The following is a 19402-nucleotide window of genomic DNA, read 5'->3' as shown; positions in this document are numbered from 1 at the left end:
TCTTAGGAACCTGTTGCAGCTGCTACAAGGTCATTTACCATTTGGATGACATCATAGTGGTGTTATCCACTCATAGAAGGAACTGTGTAATGATAGAAAACACAGACAAAACTAGACGCACTCAGAGAGTGCAGACCTCCGCCAAGGAAGCTGCTTGATAGAACATTTGACCATGTTACACTTCAAATCTTTCTACCTTCTTTTTGTGGAGTTCCCGTAATTCAATTTCTGGTCACTAGGGGCGTCTAGATTTACGTACAGGCCAGCAATGGTGAAGAATCTTTTAAAAAGGTCCTGGTTCCGGTTCGTGCTACGGGTAACCACCAGAATTTAATAATTTGTTCCTTGGGTCATTACTAACAACTCCACAAAGTTCCAGCCAATTCCGTTAGCAAGTATTTGAGTTATCTTGCTGACAGACAGACAGACAAACAGACAGACAAACAGAAAGACAGACAAACCAACTCAACCGAAAACATACCTCCTTGGCGAAGGTGATACATGGGTTCTAAATTTTTGTTTTCTCCTGACTGCGCGGAACTCAACCTCTGTTGGAAACCGCTGTCGGTCAAAAAATTAGCTCACATGGTTGGCTGCCAGTGTCTCCCCCTCCTCACAACATCGTGTTTACAAACACGGCGAACCCATGTATAACAAACAAATTCTGTGCTCTTACATCAGGGGCCTATACTACAAAGCTGGTTCAGGGTAAGTTAAGGTAAATCGTGTAATAGAAGAGCCTGGAGTCCTCATTTTCTAAGAAAAGCTCTTCTATTAGATGATTTACCTCTTAACTTAACCTTAACTTATCCTGAGCCCGCTTTGTAGTATAGGCCCCAGTTATCTACAGGGATTGGACAATGAAACTGGAACACCTGTCAGTGTGGGAAGTTTCATGGCTAAAGTGGACCAGCCAGGTGGCCAATCGTCATTAATTGCACATTGCACTAGTAAGAGCATAGTGTGAAGGTCCAATTAGCAAGGTAAGAGCACAATTTTGCTCAAAGTATTGCACACAACATTATGGGTGACATATCAGAGGTCAAAATAGGACAAATTGTTGGTGCACATCTTGCATTAAACAGACACAGACAACAAAAGTAAAATGTTACCTAATAAAACATTTGCTGGCAAAAAAGAGGTCAGACTTTATTTACAATTGTAGCATTAAGCTAGACAGAAAACAAGTGGGAAGAGACAGAAATCGGGAAGGTTTGGGAAACGACCCCGGGTCCTGGGTCACAATCAAATCCGGGTCCCCGGTGTAGTGGTACGGCGTCTTAATCCACTGATTCACAGCACCGCCCAAAAATGTTTCAGTAATTGGTGACACCTATCCATTACCACATATGCATGCACATATCAGGATGAATTGTGGCCCTCTCATCTTTGAATGAAAGCCTTTTGCAACTCAAGCCAGTTGAATAAGTTTGGTGTTGCATCAAGGTTTCAAGGCTGTCGGTAGGTACATCTTTTGAACAGCAGGGGAAGCTGACGAGGCTGCATTGACAGAGCTGTTACGGCTCTGTGCATTGACATCTTCATCAGCTCAGCCATCACCACCACAGCCATGTATTACAATTTCCGACAGACATAAGAGTTCTCTGTGTGTGTGTGTGTGTGTGTGTGTGTGTGTGTGTGTGTGTGTGTGTGTGTGTGTGTGTGTGTGTGTGTGTGTGTGTGTGTGTGTGTGTGTGTGTTGTATTTATCGCTCCACTGAGCAAGGACTGCTCAATTACATGGTACTTGTGTTACAATGACAAATATAAAGATATTCCATTCAACGGTATTCTATATACTGAAATGGGAAACCCTATAGATACATATATATATAAATATGTGGTCATCATTCATCGATGTCATGGTCGGTAGTGTTAATATAGCCTGCACACCATTGGACCATACGCAGAGACACTTCAAGGACCTGTGGGATCCCAGAAATAAGTTTATGGATCCAGGCCGAACGACATATGGTAATATATGTCTTATATAGTACTGCTGATATAGTCTTCTGTAGCTCCTTACGGAAAGCTTTGGGCACAATAAGAAGACCGGATATGGACATTTCTGTAAACGCATAATTTGGGCCATTGGTGTACATGTGAACATAGTTTTGAATATTTTTCTTAATTTGAGTTTTTAATTTACAATATATATATATATATGTTTGGTGTTTTTCTACTTTATTTGTACAGGACAGTGAAGGAGTGAAAGGATTTTTTTTTGTTTTAATTGGAGGAAAATCCCATGACGGGTGATTCCATGTTCTACAACGATTTTTGTTGGCATAGCTATACATCATCCCCATGTTGTGTAAACGGGATCTAAAAACTTAAACGGATATAAAATATATATCTTTATAAATATATATATATATCTTGAATTGCGGGCTGTCACCTATACTACAACTTTACTAGTACATACTGTATGCGCTTGGGCCTACATAAGTGTAATAGAATAGAGCCTAATGTTTGCACCCTGGGTCAAGGCGGGTGAGTTAACCAGGGGCAGTTTAGCAAGGCCGTGGGAACAGCCCTGATGTATTACCGTAGCGGCTGATGAAGCAGACAAGTGCAGTTGATATGACGACGGTTGATATGGGAGCAGACGGTGGGTTGGGTTACCATTGACCTATAGGCTAAATGCCATGGAGACAAAGGTGATACCAAAGAAACTCGACACAGAAGAACAATCTCTCGGGGGGAAATGCATTGGCCACGGTGTAGTACGGGGGCGTTGCCTGAGGACACGAGTGGATGGAAAATTAACTCCCTTGCGCATGGTCATTGGTCAGTGGGTGCGATGGATACAATTTCCGTACTCCCTTGCGCATGGTCAGTGGGGGCGACACCATGATGGATAATTTGTGGCCAAATTAACTGCAGCTTTTGGTCAGCAGTAATTGCTGGGGGTAATTAAGGACAGCTGACAAACATTCACGCTGTCCTATGACCTGTTCCACACTCCGACCCGCGCGGAAGTGTAATTGCATGCTTCCCTGATGCTTCCAATACTGACCGTAGAAGAAGAATACAATTTCCGTACTCCCCTCGCCATCATTTCGTACTACGCTGTTATGACGTGAGTAAGCCCTCCTATCTATCTATCTCTCCTTGGTGATTCTGCATAACCTTAGAGGTAGAACATTCGACTAGAGGTGACCCCGCCCCCCTTTTCACGGCAATCGGTGGCAGCAATTTTTTGGAGGTAGATCTTAGACATGTAAGTAAATGAATGGGGAAGGGGGCTCATCGCGATCTAAAATGGCGTAATAATGTGAAAATGTCAATGAACACACTATATAAGGACAATAGTTGATGTGTGTTGCTAAATATCCACAAAATTAATACAAACTGATTTTAAAATGTATTTTATAATACCTCACATGATTTAAGTAGATATTTAACCTGACATTACAGATCTGGTCCTTGATTAATGTGTCACTTCATATTCACACAGTTTCAGTCCATTGTTTGACAGAGATGGGTGTGTTCTCTATTGATTTGCGTTGACTGACGGTACATACACAAGATGGGAGGCAGCACTTGTCGTTTTCCAGTGCTGTTGCAAATTGCTGTGTGTGCAGGGGAGGATCTAGCGCTTTTGGGGCCCTAAGCAAAATATAATCATGGGGCCCTAAAAAGTCATTCTTTAAACATGTCGACTGACTCACAATGATCGTTGCGACCATTACCCCTCTCAGCCACAGGGTGGCATGTTCAGCATTACCTATGTGGATGCAACACAGTGGGTAGGCTACTTCTCCAAGTGAAGTGTCCTAGCCTTGCTAAGATGAGTAATGCCCATTTTTCGTGGATTTTAACAAAGAGTATCCAATAACTAGTTCTAAGTGTAATTAATAATTGGAAACACCAGGCACAAATGGGCGTTACTCGTCCCAGCAACACTGGACTTTGAGAAATACCCAATGGTCAAGTCAAGTCAAGTAAAGTCTTCAGTGATACAGGTGCAGGTGTTAGGCAGGAAAACACAGCTTTCTTTTTAATTTTTTTGAGTGAACAACTCATTTTACCAAGTGCGCCTTCAGGTTCCCTCTGTCACAGGCAATCAATTGAAACAGCATGCACCCATAACATCTGGCAAACGCACACAAATTAGGTAAATCTCACCCTCATTTTCCCTCCGTAGCCTCTTACTGCAGCAGGGGTCGCCGGCAACCCTATTCACTTGCTGAAAATGCTTAACTACATCATAACAGCATTGATATGACATTACAGAGAGCCATTGTGCTGCGCTGAGGGGTTAAGTTGCTCCACGTGTGTCTGTGTCTAAGCTCCACTCTCTGAACTTGGACACAAAACATTATTGGAGACAGTGGAGCATAAAGCAGTGACTATAGAGACCAGATAGATAGCCAGTGAGACATGTGTAGGGCAACTAAGGAGAGAGTTTAGTTTAGTTTAGTTTATTGGTTTATTTCATCAGGGACCATGTGCAAAGAAAACTAGACTGCCTGTGCAGTCGCCTTCGACTGCTTAAGGTATATCCCCGAAACGCGACGCCTCCAGTCCCCCATCATTCCTACCACTCCCGTCCACCATTTCGTAAACGTATATGATACATACAGACGTGACATGACGTGCATAGGCTTAAAACCAAACGACTATTGTGAAAATGAAGCAAAAAATGGGGCAAATGGTAATACTGTTTTAATGGTTCAGTGGATATACCACATTAGGTACAGTGTAATAACCAGTGTAACAATATTTAATACAATGTAATTGTTTTACTTACATCATGTGGTATTACATGGTATTGCATATTGTTACACTGGTATTACACTATATTACATGGTATCGCATACTGTTACACTCGTTATTACACTGTACCTGATATTGCATATTGTTACACTGGTATTACACTAGTATTACATGGTATTAAATATTGTTACATTGGTTATTACACTGTACCTAATATGGTAGATTCACTGAAATGGTGAACCATTAAAATAAGGTGTTACCGGGCAAATCAATCCACCCAGTCAGAAGTTATGGGCCAAAAGAAAATTCCGCCATTTTGAAAGTGTTGTCTTCCAAACTCGAATCAGTTCATGAACCTACCCTAGAGCATTCACACACAAAATCTGGGACAAATCCATCCACCCGGTCAGTAGTTATGGGCCAAACAATAATTCGGCCATCTTGAATTCAGCCATCTTGAAAGTGTTGACCTCCAAACTCGAATCAATTCATGAACCTACCCTAGAGCATTCACACACCAAATCTGGGACAAATCCATCCACCCAGTCAGTAGTTATGGGCAAAACAATAATTCGGCCATCTTGAATCCAGCCATCTTGACAGTGTTGACCTCCAAACTCGAATCAGTTCATGGACCTACCCTAGAGCATTCACACACCAAATCTGGGACAAATCCATCCACCCGGTCAGAAGTTATGGACCAAACAAAAATTCAGCCATCTTGAATTCGGCCATCTTGAAAGTGTTGACCTCCCAACTCGAAGCAGTTCATGAACCTACCCTAGAGCATTCACACACCAAATCTGGGACAAATCCATCCACCCGGTCAGAAGTTATGGACCAAACAAAAATTCGGCCATCTTGAATTCGGCCATCTTGAAAGTGTTGACCTCCAAACTCGAATCAGTTCATGAACCCGCCCTAGAGCATTCACCCAAAAAATCTGGGACAAATCCAAACATCCGTTCAAAAGTTATCGCGTTAACACGAAAGACCTTACGCGGCGGCGGACGCGGCGGACGCGGCGGACGCGGCGGACGCGGCGGACGCGGCGGACGCGGCGGACGCGGCGGACGCGGCGGCGGACGCGGCGGCGGCGCACGCAAAACCATTACATCCCCGATGCTCCGCGTTTCGGGGATATAATGAGGTATGCTTGTACAGAATTGAGGTATGCTTGTACAGAGTCCAGATTGACATCTTTGTCCTCAGTCGATGCTTATATAATTGTATCCGTCTTTCTTTGTATTGTACTGGTTTGTGCCACTAGGGGTCTGCACAGCTCCAATTAGGGGGTCTACAAGTGTTGTGTTGTTGTCCATGGATATGGGCATGGCTCTACTGCACCCACAGGAGTCTCGCTACATAGAAATGCAGGGCATTTTGTTCCCCATGGCCATAAAAAGGAGTACAGGTCGGATGTATCTAATGCCTTTTCTCTGCTTATTGAGGGGGGAGATGTGGTCTATTGTTAAATTGTTACATTTTATTATTTCATGGCAGGATTACGTTTCGACCTCAACAGTCTTCAACAGAGAATCTGATGAAGACTGTTGAGGTCGAAACGTAATGGACTTCTTACAAGGAGATGTGGTCTATGTCAAGCTGTGGCCTGGCGGTGTTTGGGTGGTGAACAGTTTTAATCGCCACACCACCTTCTTTGGCCACCTGCTCTTGCTCATGTGAAGTTATCAGTAGGCTGATGATAATGAAATGCTAGATAAGGACTTGGATGCTTTTCTGCACATTAAACGTTTTCAGTTCTCTCTTACTTTGCTACACTTAGAGAGACAAATCTATGTTGTTTTAGTGCAGGGGTGGGCAATTATTTTGGCCTAAGGGCCGCATTGGGTTTAAAAAGTTGACCAAAGGGCCGGATGTCGTAGGCAACTTGCCCGTGCCAATAATAAGAAATGGTGTACGCCAACATAATTACACCATTGTCAGTTATGCCATTCTTGCTAATTGTACCTAGATGTAGGCTTTAGTAATCTTAATTTCCAAGACCCTTGTTTTGGGTAGCCAATTTAAGAATGAGTGGCCATATGAATCTGCATTTTTTTTCCCTTGGAAAGGCTCTGAGGGCCGCATGTTGAAATGGCTGAGCGGACCGCATGTGGAAATGGCTGAGCGGGTCATATTCTGTAAGTATTGGATTAGCGCTGCTACATTTATTGTGTGGTTGAATCTTTAACCATGTTCTCATTGATCTCATTGTTCTCATCTGTATAAAGCCTCCTGTGCTTAAATGGAAAATTATTCATCAGGAATCAAAACAATCTGATGACCATGAGCATGGCTTATGTAAGGGGCACAATACTAAATGTAGTACAAATCACTAACATATTGATATCAAACAAGTCTAAATAAAATAACATTGGAAAATGTCCGCTATGCCAGATGGCCAGTCCTGCCCTGACTATAATCAATGAACAATTATGAGCATGGACGAGTGTTCAGAGGAGGCCAGAGCGATGAGTGATGAGGATTATATGTGTATGACCAGAGGTCTCTCTGGAAGCTGCGTGGGCATGGAGACTGAACAGCTCTTGCCCGCGTAGCACTGGCAGGTGAAGTAGTTATACATGTAGGCAAAGTCCTGCGTGGAGGGTGTTCCGGTGGCCGTGTAGCCCGAGGCGGAGCGCTGGATGAGGAAGTGGTCGGGGTTCAGGTGCAGGTAGGTGTCCGTGTTGTAGTCCCTGCGCACACAGCGGCCATTACCTTGGCACAGGAAGTCACTGCACACCTGAGCTGCGGCCGTCACGTTGGCGATGTATGGGTTAACCGTGGAGAGAAGATAGCTGGATAGGCCCTCACATGCAGCCTGCGAGAGAGAGAGAGCAAGAGAGAGAAAGAGCGAGAGAGAGAGAGAGAGAGAGAGAGAGAGAGAGAATCAGTCATTACATGGCGTGGTGTTGTGTATGGATGGTTACTCAGGCAAACTTGTTAAGACAAATTCCAAATTTCCAATTACTGTGTAAGCTGTATATTCTCTAAGGAGGCAGGTGTGTTGGCAGGTGTTGACAGTGTTACACCTATGGTGCAGTGATTCAGATCCCAATATTGTCACCACCCAGAAGGGGATTGCAAAGTAACTACAGAATTGCAAATGCCTTTTTTTCTGTGCTGTGCTGTGCATAATTTGTGTTTCAAGTGACTTCACAAAGTAAATGTAAGAAGGTAGTTCATCTGCTCAACACAGAAAATGTAACTAATTAGAAAAGGATTGATTTCTTTTCTTTAAAAAAAATATATATATATTTTTGGTCTTTTAAGACTTAATTGATGATAGGACAGTTGAGAGGTGGACAGGATGCAAATGGGGAGAGAGACGAGGAGGGGTCGGCAAAGGACACGGGCCGGGAATCGAATCCAGGTCGGCCGCATGGCAGACGAGTACTTTACTGGTTGGCCACGGCAGGGCCAGGAAAGTATTTTTGTTGGAGGACTTGGTTCAGGGAATTAGCTGGAACATGTACATGTATGTTGCAGGACTTCACATTCTGAAATCAGAATATTCACCTCCAGTTGTGTACACACCCTGGTTAGCCCTCCTCACCTGTTTCCCATTCACTGAACTGCCTGTCCTGAGCTTGGCTGTTGGTCTGCTTTGTAAGTGTCTTTGGAGCAAAGAATGTTACTTACACTCGTTAATTATACTTTTGTACTCTACTCTTACTCTACTTATTAATTGTTAATTACTGTATGTTGTTATACTTTTGCTCCCTCTTTACTCTTAATCTAATCTTTTCTCCAGAGCTTGTGCAATGCAACTTTCCTACTCTGGGACATAAACATTTTTATCTTACCTTAACTGTCATCTGTTCTCACTATGGATAAGAACACCTGTTATGTGTTGCGTAGTGTCAGTTATGCGTAAATTGGCTAAATTGATTAACTTAAATTTCCAGTAGCATCTTCGTGCAGATAGGCCACTGCCCCATTCACTATTTGCCGAAAGAGCTCAACATCATAACAATACTTCTACATTGCAGAGGTCCTTAGACTTAGTCATTACCTATGGGGCGCCGTTTGTAAAGCTGACTGTGCTGAAAATTTAATCAACATTTTGTCACATTTAGCTTAAATTCCATCAACATTTTGTCACATTTAGCTTAAAACAGTGTTTTAAAAACGGTGTGAAGTTTTCAGACTGCCCTTTTTGTACATTTACAACAATCTTTGTCATCTGAGATATATTTTAAATAGTTATTTCTAAATTTTAAATGCAAATATAAATATAAATGTAAAAATTAAATCTAAATGTTATATCTAAATGCTAACTCTAAAAGTTATATCTAAATGTTAAATCTAAATGTCAAATCTAAATGATAAATCTAAATCTAAATGTTAAATATAAACTTAAATCTAAGTTACCATTGTTTTACCAATAAGATTATAACGGATTATAACTAACGTACAGTACCTCATTAGGATAGTCGGTAGCGAATCCCCATATTACAGTTCCTGCGGCACCAAGGGCCGCGGCCTCCCCTACACTCCTCACCAGATCGATCTGAGAAGGAATGAAATCAAAGCTTTAAATTATACTGATATTACTATTACTAATAACAACAACAATATAAAAAGTACACAAATATACAGTGCCCTCCATAATTATTGGCACCCCTGGTTGAGATGTGTTTTTTAGCTTCCAATTATTATTATTTTTTTCTAAATAATATGGGACCTTAATGGAAAAAAAGAGAAAAATCCAACCTTCAATACAAGTGCATTTATTCAGTAGGGAAAAAATCCCACATAAAGAAATAATTATTTGACATCAAATAATGTGTTTCACAATTATTAGCACCCCTGGTGTTAATATTTTGTACAACCCCCTTTTGCCAACAAAACAGCACCTAATCTTCTCCTATAATGTTTCACAAGATGGGGAAAAGACAGAAAGAGGGATCTTTAGCCATTCCTCTTTGCAGAATCTCTCTAAATCATCCAGAGACCTGGGTCCTCTCCTCTGTACTCTCCTCTTCAGTTCACCCCACATGTTCCCAATGGGGTTGAGGTCTGGGGACTGAGATGGCCATGGGAGGAGCTTGATTTTGTGTCTGGTGAACCATTTCTGTGTAGATTTGGCCATATGTTTAGGGTCATTGTCTTGCTGAAAGACCCAGTGACGACCCATCTTCAGCTTTTGGGCAGAGGGCAACAGATTTTGATTTAAAATGTCCTGGTATTTCAAAGCATTCATGATGCCATGCACTCTAACAAGGTTCCCAGGGCCTTTGGAAGCGAAACAGCCCCACAGCATCACTGACCCACCCCCATACTTCACAGTGGGTATGAGGTGCTTTTCAGCATGCGCATCTTTCGTGGCACGCCAGACCCCACTTAGAGTGTTTTGTTGCCAAAAAGCTCAATCTTGGTCTCATCTGACCAAAGCACACGGTCCCAGTTGAGGCCCCAATACCGCTTGGCGAACTCCAGACATTTGCGTTTATGATTGTGAGTGAGGAAAGGTTTTCTCCGTGCATGCCTTCCAAACAGCTTGTTGGTGTGTAGACAGCGCCTGATGGTTGATTTGGAGACTTTGTGACCCCAGGATGCTACCATTTGGTTGTAATTCTGTAACAGTGAGCTTTGGAGATCTTTTGATTTCTCTTACCATCCTCCTCACTGTGCGTGGTTGGCAAAAGAAACTTGGGTCCTCGTCTAGGCTTGTTTTACCACTGTTCCAGTGTTTTGAACTTCATAATTATTCATCTCACAGTGGATATGGGCAGCTGCAGTTGAGTGGCAATCTTCTTGTAGCCTCTGCCTGACCTGTGAAGGTTGACGCACATCTGCCTCACTTGTATGCTGTGTTCCTTTGTCTTTCCCATGTTTAAGAGTGGATAAGAGAAATGGCCTCGGTGTCACGTCATATTTATACCCCAGGGAAACAGGAAGTGATGAATTACTAATTAAATGTTCCTACATACTCTGGTAAACTTTGTAAACTACTGTAGAAATGACAGAAATGCTTCAATTATATTTATTTCCTGGGAATTGTTAAGGGTGCCGATAATTGTGGAACAGGTGATTTAATGAAAAATAATTATTTTTCAGTCAGGGATTTTTTTATTTTCTTACAATTCATTTGAGTTGAAGGCTACATTTTCCTACAATTTTCAGTGTGACAGTATTCTTCTGCAATAAACACTGAATGTATTTTAAGGCTTTTAACACATCTCAACCAGGGGTGCCAATAATTATGGAGGGCACTGTATATAATTATAATACACAGGTACACAGGTCGAACCAGGTATTGGAATACGCTTACTGTATGTTGCTGTTTTGTCCATCACATAAAGCTCTTCTTTAGTTTACTTTGTTAGTGTCGAACTTCAAGTATTGTTAATTATTGGTTGCTTAAATGCGCAGGTAGTACTAGGTGATTTGAAATGTACATTCTGCCGTCAGTGACATGACCGCATCAGCTCATCTTCGGCTTACCTCTTTGTAGAAGAGCTCGTTCTGTTCACGGAAGAGTATGCGCGAGTAGAGGAAGACGGGTGCGGTGTAGGGCCGTTTGGGGAGCGTGGACGTGCGAAGGGCCTCCTGCACCATATTACGGACAAACAGAGCGGCATTGTAGTTGTCGCTGAGTGTGGTGGGCATGTAGGCGGAGGGGAAGAGGGCCGTGCTGGCCTCCCACAGCCACAGGAGCTCGTCGTTGCGACTCTCCACGGTCTCTCCGCACTTCCCCGTGTAACCCGGCTCATCGTAGTCGTAGTTGTAGCAGTTTGGAAATAGGTAGAAGCCCCATAGGTACTCAGGTTTCTCACTCTCCGCCACCTTCAGCGTGCCTTCCATGAAACCTCTGGCCGCCTTCTCAAATTGCTGCTTGGCTACGACCTTGGCTGCTTCTGCGGTGAGGGAGGGGTCGTGCTGCTGGGCGTATTCTATGGATAGCGTTTGGTAGATTGTCTTGGTTCCCCAGTTCCGGCTGTAGAGGGGGCGCCAGTCCTCCCAGTCGACAACCCCGAGACCTGGCACCCAGTTGGGGATGTACTTGGCCACATCGCTCTTGGACTTGGCCAGAGAGGCCTGGAGGTCGCCGTTCTGGGGAAATCCGCCGTTGTACTCATTCTCTGTCTTGTAGTCGGTCCATGGACACAGGCCCATGTGGTCCCGGTAGAAGAGGCTGAGGAACTGATTGGGCACCAGTTCAGGGGTGGTGACCGCTTGGAAGGCTGACATGTCAAGTGGCACATTGTGCTGTGTGCAGTGTTTCAAGGGACTGTTCCAAATCACCACAAATGGCTTCCCGTCTATCAGGGGGGCAGCAGTCTGTGGAAGCTGGGGACCAGTACTGGAGGCCAAGGCCAGGAGAGGTAGCATCACCTGGACCAGAAGGCCCAAGGCTCCTTTGTGTACACGATGATGATCCATGGTGGCTATTTTAGAGAGAAAAATGGAAAGAGAATGAGGAAAAAAATTGTATTATTGTTCAGACATTTTACTCTCTTAAAAGAAAGTGCTCTCTCTCTCAGTTCATTTCAAAGAGGGCATTCTAATGATTATTTGTGCAAAGTTTCATGCTTGCATCATAAAGTGAACTGCATATTCTTGGCCTTATTTACAAGTGGAGAGGGTGGCCATCTTGAAAAATGGCGGCCATCTTGGATTTTGTGTGTCCAACACCATATTTACAAAAAAGAGCATACCAAGAAATTTCTGCCAAATTACATGATTACATCATTAATATAACTATTCTTGGACTTATTTACAATTTGAGACGGTGGCCATCTTGAAAAAAAATGGTGGTCAACTTGGATTTTTGTGTGGCCAACACCATATTTACAAAAAAGAGCATACAAAGAAATTACTGCCAAATTACATGATTACATCATTAATATAACTATTCTTGGACTTATTGGACTTGGACTTCTGCCAAACTGCATGATTGCATCATTAATTTAACTACTCTTGCCCTTATTTAGAAGCGGAGAGGGTAGCCATCTTGAAAAATGGCTGCCATCTTGGATTTTTGTGTGGCCAACACTACATTTTGAAAAAGTGCATACAAATGATTTTTTTTGCCAAATAACACGATTGCATCATTAATTTGACTATTCTTGGACTTATTTACAAGTGGAGAGGGTGGCCATATAGAAAAAGGGCGGCCATCTTGGATTTTTGCGTGGCCAACGCCCTTAGCTGATAGAGTACATTCTAATGTCATTAGAATGTCTAATGTCTAATGCCAATTTCCATGCTTGCATACCAAAGTGAACTATTTTAGGGTAATTTGGCAATTACGCACTCCACTATGAATGCTACAGGCTTGGCCTTGGTCTTGCATGCAATACCTAGTGATATTGCAAATGTGAAGTGCAACCCTCCCTAGTGCCTTTAAAAACATTGATTCTGGTTGATATTTGTGCCAAATCTCAAGCTCTCATCATTAAGTACGCTGTTCCTGTCCTTATTTGTAAGTGTAGAGGGTGGCCATCTTGAAAAATGGTGGCCATCTTGGATTTCTGCGTGGACAACGCCAAATTTTGAAAGAGTGCATACTAATGAACATTTGCGCCGGATTTCATGCTTGCATACCAAGGTGAACTATTCTGGGGTATTTGGGCAGTTATCCGTTCCACTATTAAGGTACCTGTTATTCATTTGCTGCCACCAGAATGTTAGTGACCAAATCACAAATGAATATATTAACAAAGCTTAACCCATTGACGCCTAAGGCACCTGCAAAAAAGGGTGCTGAATGCCTGAGCCCTTTTAAAGAAAAGCTGCCCTCAGCCTATAAAAACCTAAATATCTCAGCTTCTGAAGCACATAAAAATATGCATGCACTAAGTTGCATTTAAATGCTCAGACGCTCGTCTTTCATTAGAGTGTGTTCATTCATCTCAAACAAACAGATTTTTAATAAAGTTGTCTCAAATCTCATGAGCCTGTATGTCGTGTAATGCAGCTCCAGGCGCCAGAGCCAATGTTGCGCAACGCAGGCATCAATGGGTTAATGTAGCCCACTGTTGTAATGTAGTATTGTGGTAATAAAATCCATTTGAAGACTGCAGTGTTCCACTGGCAGCAACAGTATTATGAGGCTATAGGCAAATTATGAGAAGCTACTGTATGTCTAGATTACATTACGTCAAATAAACTTAACTGGAATTCCCTCTTTCCTCTGAAATTCTTGTAATTTCTTCCTCTGAATATCAGTAATGTCCTTTAACTTACTTCCGATGGTCACAGGTAACTTGAAACCAAAGACATGGTCTTACCTGTCAGAGGTAGGCTACGCACGCGGCATCATTGCTACATCTCTGTTGTCTTTTATACATTTCACTCAGCGCTCTTATCCTCACTGCTCACGACAATGTTTGTTTTGGTGTGTGATAACAACTACTAATGGTTTTTATATCACAATGCTGCAAACACTTTTATAATTTAAAAGACAGAACAAATTTAATATTCCCTTTGATATAGTTATCGCACAATAGAGTCATCACCATCTTCAAAGCTTTTTGTTTTTAGAGTGTGCAAGGTGAATGTGTGATTAAAAACGTGCAATATTTTCCCTCACCTGTCTTGGCAAGTGTCCGTGTCCAGTACAAAGTTTCCCCAATGAGGAAAGGTCCTCACATAGAATAAATAACAGTATTTGTGTACAAAAGAAATATTGAAAGTTTATGACTGGACAATATCACTCCTGTCCAAGCTCCCCCTGGATACTGCCCCTAGAGAAAGACCTTCTTAGTGGATAAAAACGGGGTAAAAAACGGAGGCAAATGGCAATGGAAGTCATCATGTTCCCTGTCTGTATTTGCAGAGTGTTATCTTGTGGGTCTGTTTAGGCAGGTAGATAAGAAACTAATGGTTCTCATACACGTTGTGCTCCGTAGATAATCTATATATATGCCAATGTCAAGACATGTGCTTCAGTTTGTGTAAAAGGTGCCACCAAACACCTGGTAAAAAAAATATGAAATCTGGATATATCGCTGAAGTCTGGATATATCACAAGAGATGAAGTCAACATGCTTACAGTAACTCAAAAATGTTTTTTGGTGTACCGTATGTCAAAAGTCATTCACAATTTGATACTTAATTTGTAGTTTAAGTAGTTTTTTATGTTGTAGTTTGCATTTTGCCTTTCATCTGTAGGCAGGCAAAGCTCACCATTAATTGTCAAGTTCTGCTTGTTGGTCTGTCTTTTTCATCTTTTCATCAAATTTAATTTAGCATAAATACTATGTTCTCTATGAGCTCTACAAAAGGTCTTTGTTCGGGTGGTGGTGGCTCAGTTGGTAGAGGAGGCTGTTTAGGAACCAGCAGTCAGAAGGTTGCAGGTTCAAGCCTGGCTCGGTCTGACCCCCATCGATCTGTCCTTGAGCAAGATACTTAACCTCACATTGGTCCTGGTGGCAGGGTGGTACCCTGTATGGAAGCCACGGCCACTGGTGTGTGAATGGGTGAATGTGAGGCATGCATGTACAGCTATATAAATACAGTCTATTTACAATTTGTTTAGAACATTTTCCACACCCATGTATTCAACCCACCTTACGAGTATGTTCATTTTCACTCCGAGGCCTCTTTAAGTGAACTGAACTCAGTGCTCTTTAAGTGGACCACAAAGTGAACTGACAGTAAAAGGACTAAGTTCTGTTTTTGTTCATATTGTGAGTGAATTACAAAAAGAACTGCCTGATATTTCTGGGCCTGTTAGGCTTCTATGGTGTGTCAGTCTTCATTTTGATCACACCTGGTCCTCTAGAGCCCTCCTTAAGTGATTACAGTCACAAGTGTAACTTGTCAGAACTCATAAGCGAACCGAACTGAGACCACGTCAACCAAGGTCTCAGTACGGTTCGCTTCCGAGGGGTCTGGGTACGCTTTCACATATGTGGCAAAAATGCTGAGTCACTACTCTGAGTTCGCTTAGGCGGCTGAAAGGGACCAGGCGTGAAAACGATGTAGTCACAAGTGTAACTTGTCAGAACTCATAAGCGAACCGTACTGAGACCACATCAATGAAGGTCTCAGCATGGTTCACTTCCAAGGGGTATACTTTGGAGCATTCACATATGCACAGAAAATGCTGAGTCACAGGTCTGAGTTCACTTAAATGGCTGAAAGGGACTAAGTGTGAAAACCCTATAAGTTAGGTATTGCATCAAGGTCTGAAGGCTGTCGGTTGATGCATCTTTTGAACTGCAGAGGGAGCTCACGAGGCTGCATTGACCTCTTCATCAGCCCAGCCGTCACCACATCACCGTTCCATGACTCCTAGACTGATATTGACATGACTCTACCAACTTGTGAAGATGATCGAGTAATTCAAAATAGTTGCATAGCGTTGCTTAGCCATGTCATGAGCCAGAATTCCACACGTTGTAGCATTTGGCTTGAACTATTATATTAGGTATATTAGATACTGTGTGTAATGTGCAATGTACAGTATTTACATTGTGTAATGTATTTCCATGTATTACAATTTCTGACAAACAGATATACTATAAAAGCGCTGTGTGTGCGTGCGTGCATGTGTGTGTGTGTGTGTGTGTGTGTGTGTGTGTGTGTGTGTGTGTGTGTGTGTGTGTGTGTGTGTGTGTGTGTGTGTGTGTGTGTGTGTGTGTGTGTTTTTAGTATACTCCATTGAGCAAGGACTGCTCAATTACATGGTACTTGTGTTACAATGACAAATATAAAGATATTCCATTCAACGGTATTCTATATACTGAAATGGGAAACCCTATAGATACATATGTATATAAATATGTGGTCATCATTCATCGATGTCATGGTCGGTAGTGTTAATATAGCCTGCACACCATTGGACCATACGCAGAGACACTTCAAGGACTTGTGGGATCCCGGAAATAAGTTTATGGATCCAGGGCGAATGACATATGGTAATATATGTCTATGTCTACTGATATAGTCTTCTGTGGCTCCTTACAGAAAGCTCTGGGCACATTAAGACGACTGGATATGGATATTTTTGTAAATGCATGATTTGGGTTATTAGTGTGCATGCAAACATAGTTTTGATGAAGATACCATCGCAGGTGATTCCATGTTCTACAACGATTTATGTTGGCATAGCCATTGAGATTTCTTTCATCTGTATGTTGTGTAAATTGGATCTAAAATATATGGATACCAGGCACGTGCACTCCAATACGGCAGGGGAGGCACGGCCTCACCAGCTCTAGATGAGAATGATGAGATGCAGTTAATGTGAATAATAGTAACAATAACAGCTATTGTTTTCGAGCATCTGCACCATAACTACCATTTGAGCAGTATTTAAACAGTTTCACTCATTTTCAATCATTTCCGTGGCCAAAATCGTAATATTTGCCCATTTCATGTCAAATTGCTCCGAATACGCTGAATTTGGGCCAACTCTGAACTGGCCTCACCCCGGATTGCGCAATCCCTCGTTAACAAAGTTGCGCGCATGCGCCATGTTGCTCGTTCTGTGAATGCAACCTGGTAATATTGTATTAAACGTTTTTATACACTTAATAGAAGTATGTATGGTGTGCCCTCATTTCCTGATATTTTTTTAAATATTTTCTACGTGTGATTATCATTTCTTTACTCTGGACGCTTTGGCATAACGCCCACTGAAATATACAATGGTGAGGCGAGCAGTAGCCTGGCCGCAGACTCCTTCTGGTGTTGAGTCTTGCTGGACAGTTACGTCATAGCGAATCTGAAGTTCACAATACAGTCAGTCGGTGTTGTTGGCTAGCTTGTTCACGTTGACTGCTACAAGTGGATTTCATAACGAAACTAAGAGCATTCTCAAAGTTGGATTTCCAAGGGGAAAATATGTGATAAAGAATGGAGGACCGACAGAGCTGAAGGGTTTTCTACTCAGGTGACCGGTCAGAATAACTACCCGATCATTTCAAAGTGAGTGGTACAACACTGCAGAAAATATTGTTGTTTCCCCTGTGTCTTGTTTGCAACCGGCGAGAATGTGTGGAAGACCATTCGCATGGGATTTTACGACTTAACAATTTACTAAGGACTAAGGAGCCTCACGAAACACAAATCCTCGCGGCTACTCATATTCAATGCCAAATTGCTTTGGACGTTTGGGGCGACGTTTGGGGCTTTGGATGAACAGCACCGGCTAAAGTAACGTTAGCATGCACAACGTGAAGGAAGTGAAGGAAAAGAGCGGCGCATGGACCTGATGCACGAGTTCAGGTAGGACCAATTTCCTATGTGTGTGAAGCCTGTGTTTGTGAGACCCGTGGGGAGGGAGAGAATCCGCCGTGATTCTTGTCCAGTGTGGTAGCTTTTGTGATGGGCACCGGATTCTCATGTGCCCGGTAACTGTTTGTAAAGTTGAGTACAGGGTACCGCCGGTGCGTATCACGAAAGCTATCACACCGGTTTGTTCGCCGTGGTGCTCAGTGGTCTATATGACACCATGTTTTGAATCCTGTGTGTCTTGAGCATCCGCCGTGATGCTCAGTCTACATTGCTGCTGCTGTGTGGTTTATGTGAGATCACTGTTTGAATCCTGTGTGTGTGTGTGTGTGTGTGTGTGTGTGTGAGAGCAGTGGGCTGTGAAGGAGCTTACACTCTCCACTACTCTCCCCTCACCTACCCTCCTCTTCTCCCCTCCTTTTCTCCTCTCCTCTCCTCTCCTCTCCTCTCCTCTCCTCTCCTCTCCTCTCCTTTCCTCTTCTTTCCTTTCCTCTCCCCCTCTCCTCTCTTCTCTCCTTTCCTCTCCCCCTCTCCTCTCTTTTCCCATCTCCTCTCCTCTTCTCTCTTCTCCTCTCCCTCTCCTCTCCTCTCCTTGAGCTCCTCTCCTCCTCCTCTCCACTCCTCCTCCTTTCTCCTCTCATCTCTTCTCCTCTCTCTTCTCCTCCCCTCTCCTCCTCTCTCATCTCCTCTCTCCTCTTCTCTCATCCTCTCCTCTCCTCTCCTCTCCCCTCCCCTTCTCTCCTCTCCTCTCCTCTCCACATTGGTGCTGTGTGGTATATGTGAGACCACTGTTTGAATCCTGTGTGTGTGTGTGTGTGTGTGTGTGTGTGTGTGTGTGTGTGTGTGTGTGTGTGTGTGTGTGTGTGTGTGTGTGTGTGTGTGTGTGTGTGTGTGTGAGAGAGAGAGAGAGAGAGATCTAATAGCATTTTCTCTGCGGAAATGCAGTAAGCTTATGTCAAAATATGTAGGCCTACCTTATGTTAAGAAAGCTATGGAACTTGTCGGTAGGCCTATTTGGCAATTATTTATTTGAAAATCTGATATTGAAAAAGTTGCCTCACCAGCCATAAATCCCAGGGCACGTCACTGATGGATACAAAATATAGATTTTTAAATAAATGCATTGCTGGATTTCACCTATACCACAACTTTACCAGTGCATATGCACTTGGGCCTACAAAATAGAATAGGGCCTAACTCATGCACCCTATGTCAAGGTGGGGGAGTTAACCAGGGACAGGACAGCAAGGCCATGGGAACAGCCCTGATGTATTACCAAGGGAACAGCCCTGATGTGTTACCACGGGAACAGCCTTGATGTATTACTGTAGTGGCTGATGAAGCAGACAAGTGCAGTTGATATGACGAGTTGATATGGGAGCAGACGGTGGGTTGGGTTACCTTTGGGCTATAGGCTAAATCATGCCATGGAGACAAAGGTCATACGGCAGAACTCTATGAGGGTGACTGTCTCGCAACAGCACTGA

The 19402-nt window shown here is 43.0% G+C and overlaps 1 protein-coding gene across 2 annotated transcripts; it reads right to left on the bottom strand.

Moving 5' to 3' along the window:
* Positions 1-6850: 6850 nt before the first annotated feature.
* LOC134447516 (hyaluronidase PH-20-like) lies at positions 6851-14000 on the bottom strand. Of its 2 annotated transcripts, none has more exons than XM_063197011.1 (4): positions 13964-14000; positions 11175-12118; positions 9148-9237; positions 6851-7545 (listed from the first exon to the last, which is right to left on the bottom strand). In XM_063197011.1, the coding sequence occupies exons 2-4, from the start codon at positions 12111-12113 to the stop codon at positions 7210-7212; spliced, it is 1365 nt and encodes a 454-aa protein (XP_063053081.1). In that variant the 5' UTR covers positions 12114-12118; positions 13964-14000; the 3' UTR covers positions 6851-7209. The 2 variants fall into 2 exon arrangements, with proteins under 2 accessions (XP_063053081.1, XP_063053082.1); XM_063197012.1 differs by lacking the exon at positions 13964-14000 and adding an exon at positions 13849-13928.
* Positions 14001-19402: the final 5402 nt, after the last annotated feature.

Source organism: Engraulis encrasicolus, chromosome 4 (genome assembly GCF_034702125.1).
Source record: "Engraulis encrasicolus isolate BLACKSEA-1 chromosome 4, IST_EnEncr_1.0, whole genome shotgun sequence".
Classification (NCBI taxonomy): domain Eukaryota; kingdom Metazoa; phylum Chordata; class Actinopteri; order Clupeiformes; family Engraulidae; genus Engraulis; species Engraulis encrasicolus.
The sequence above is the reverse complement of the archived record's forward strand: the minus strand, read 5'-3'. Positions and strand labels throughout refer to the sequence as shown.

Bases quoted from the DNA above. Each gene is read 5' to 3' on its own strand.
- LOC134447516 (XM_063197011.1), bottom strand. From the start codon at position 12,113: ATGGATCATCATCGTGTACACAAAGGAGCCTTGGGCCTTCTGGTCCAG. The intron at 9,238-11,174 runs GTAAGCCGAAGA...ATTCCTTCTCAG, and splicing joins ACGAGCTCTTCTACAAAGAG to ATCGATCTGGTGAGGAGTGT. The intron at 7,546-9,147 runs GTACTGTACGTT...TCTCTCTCGCAG, and splicing joins CTACCGACTATCCTAATGAG to GCTGCATGTGAGGGCCTATC.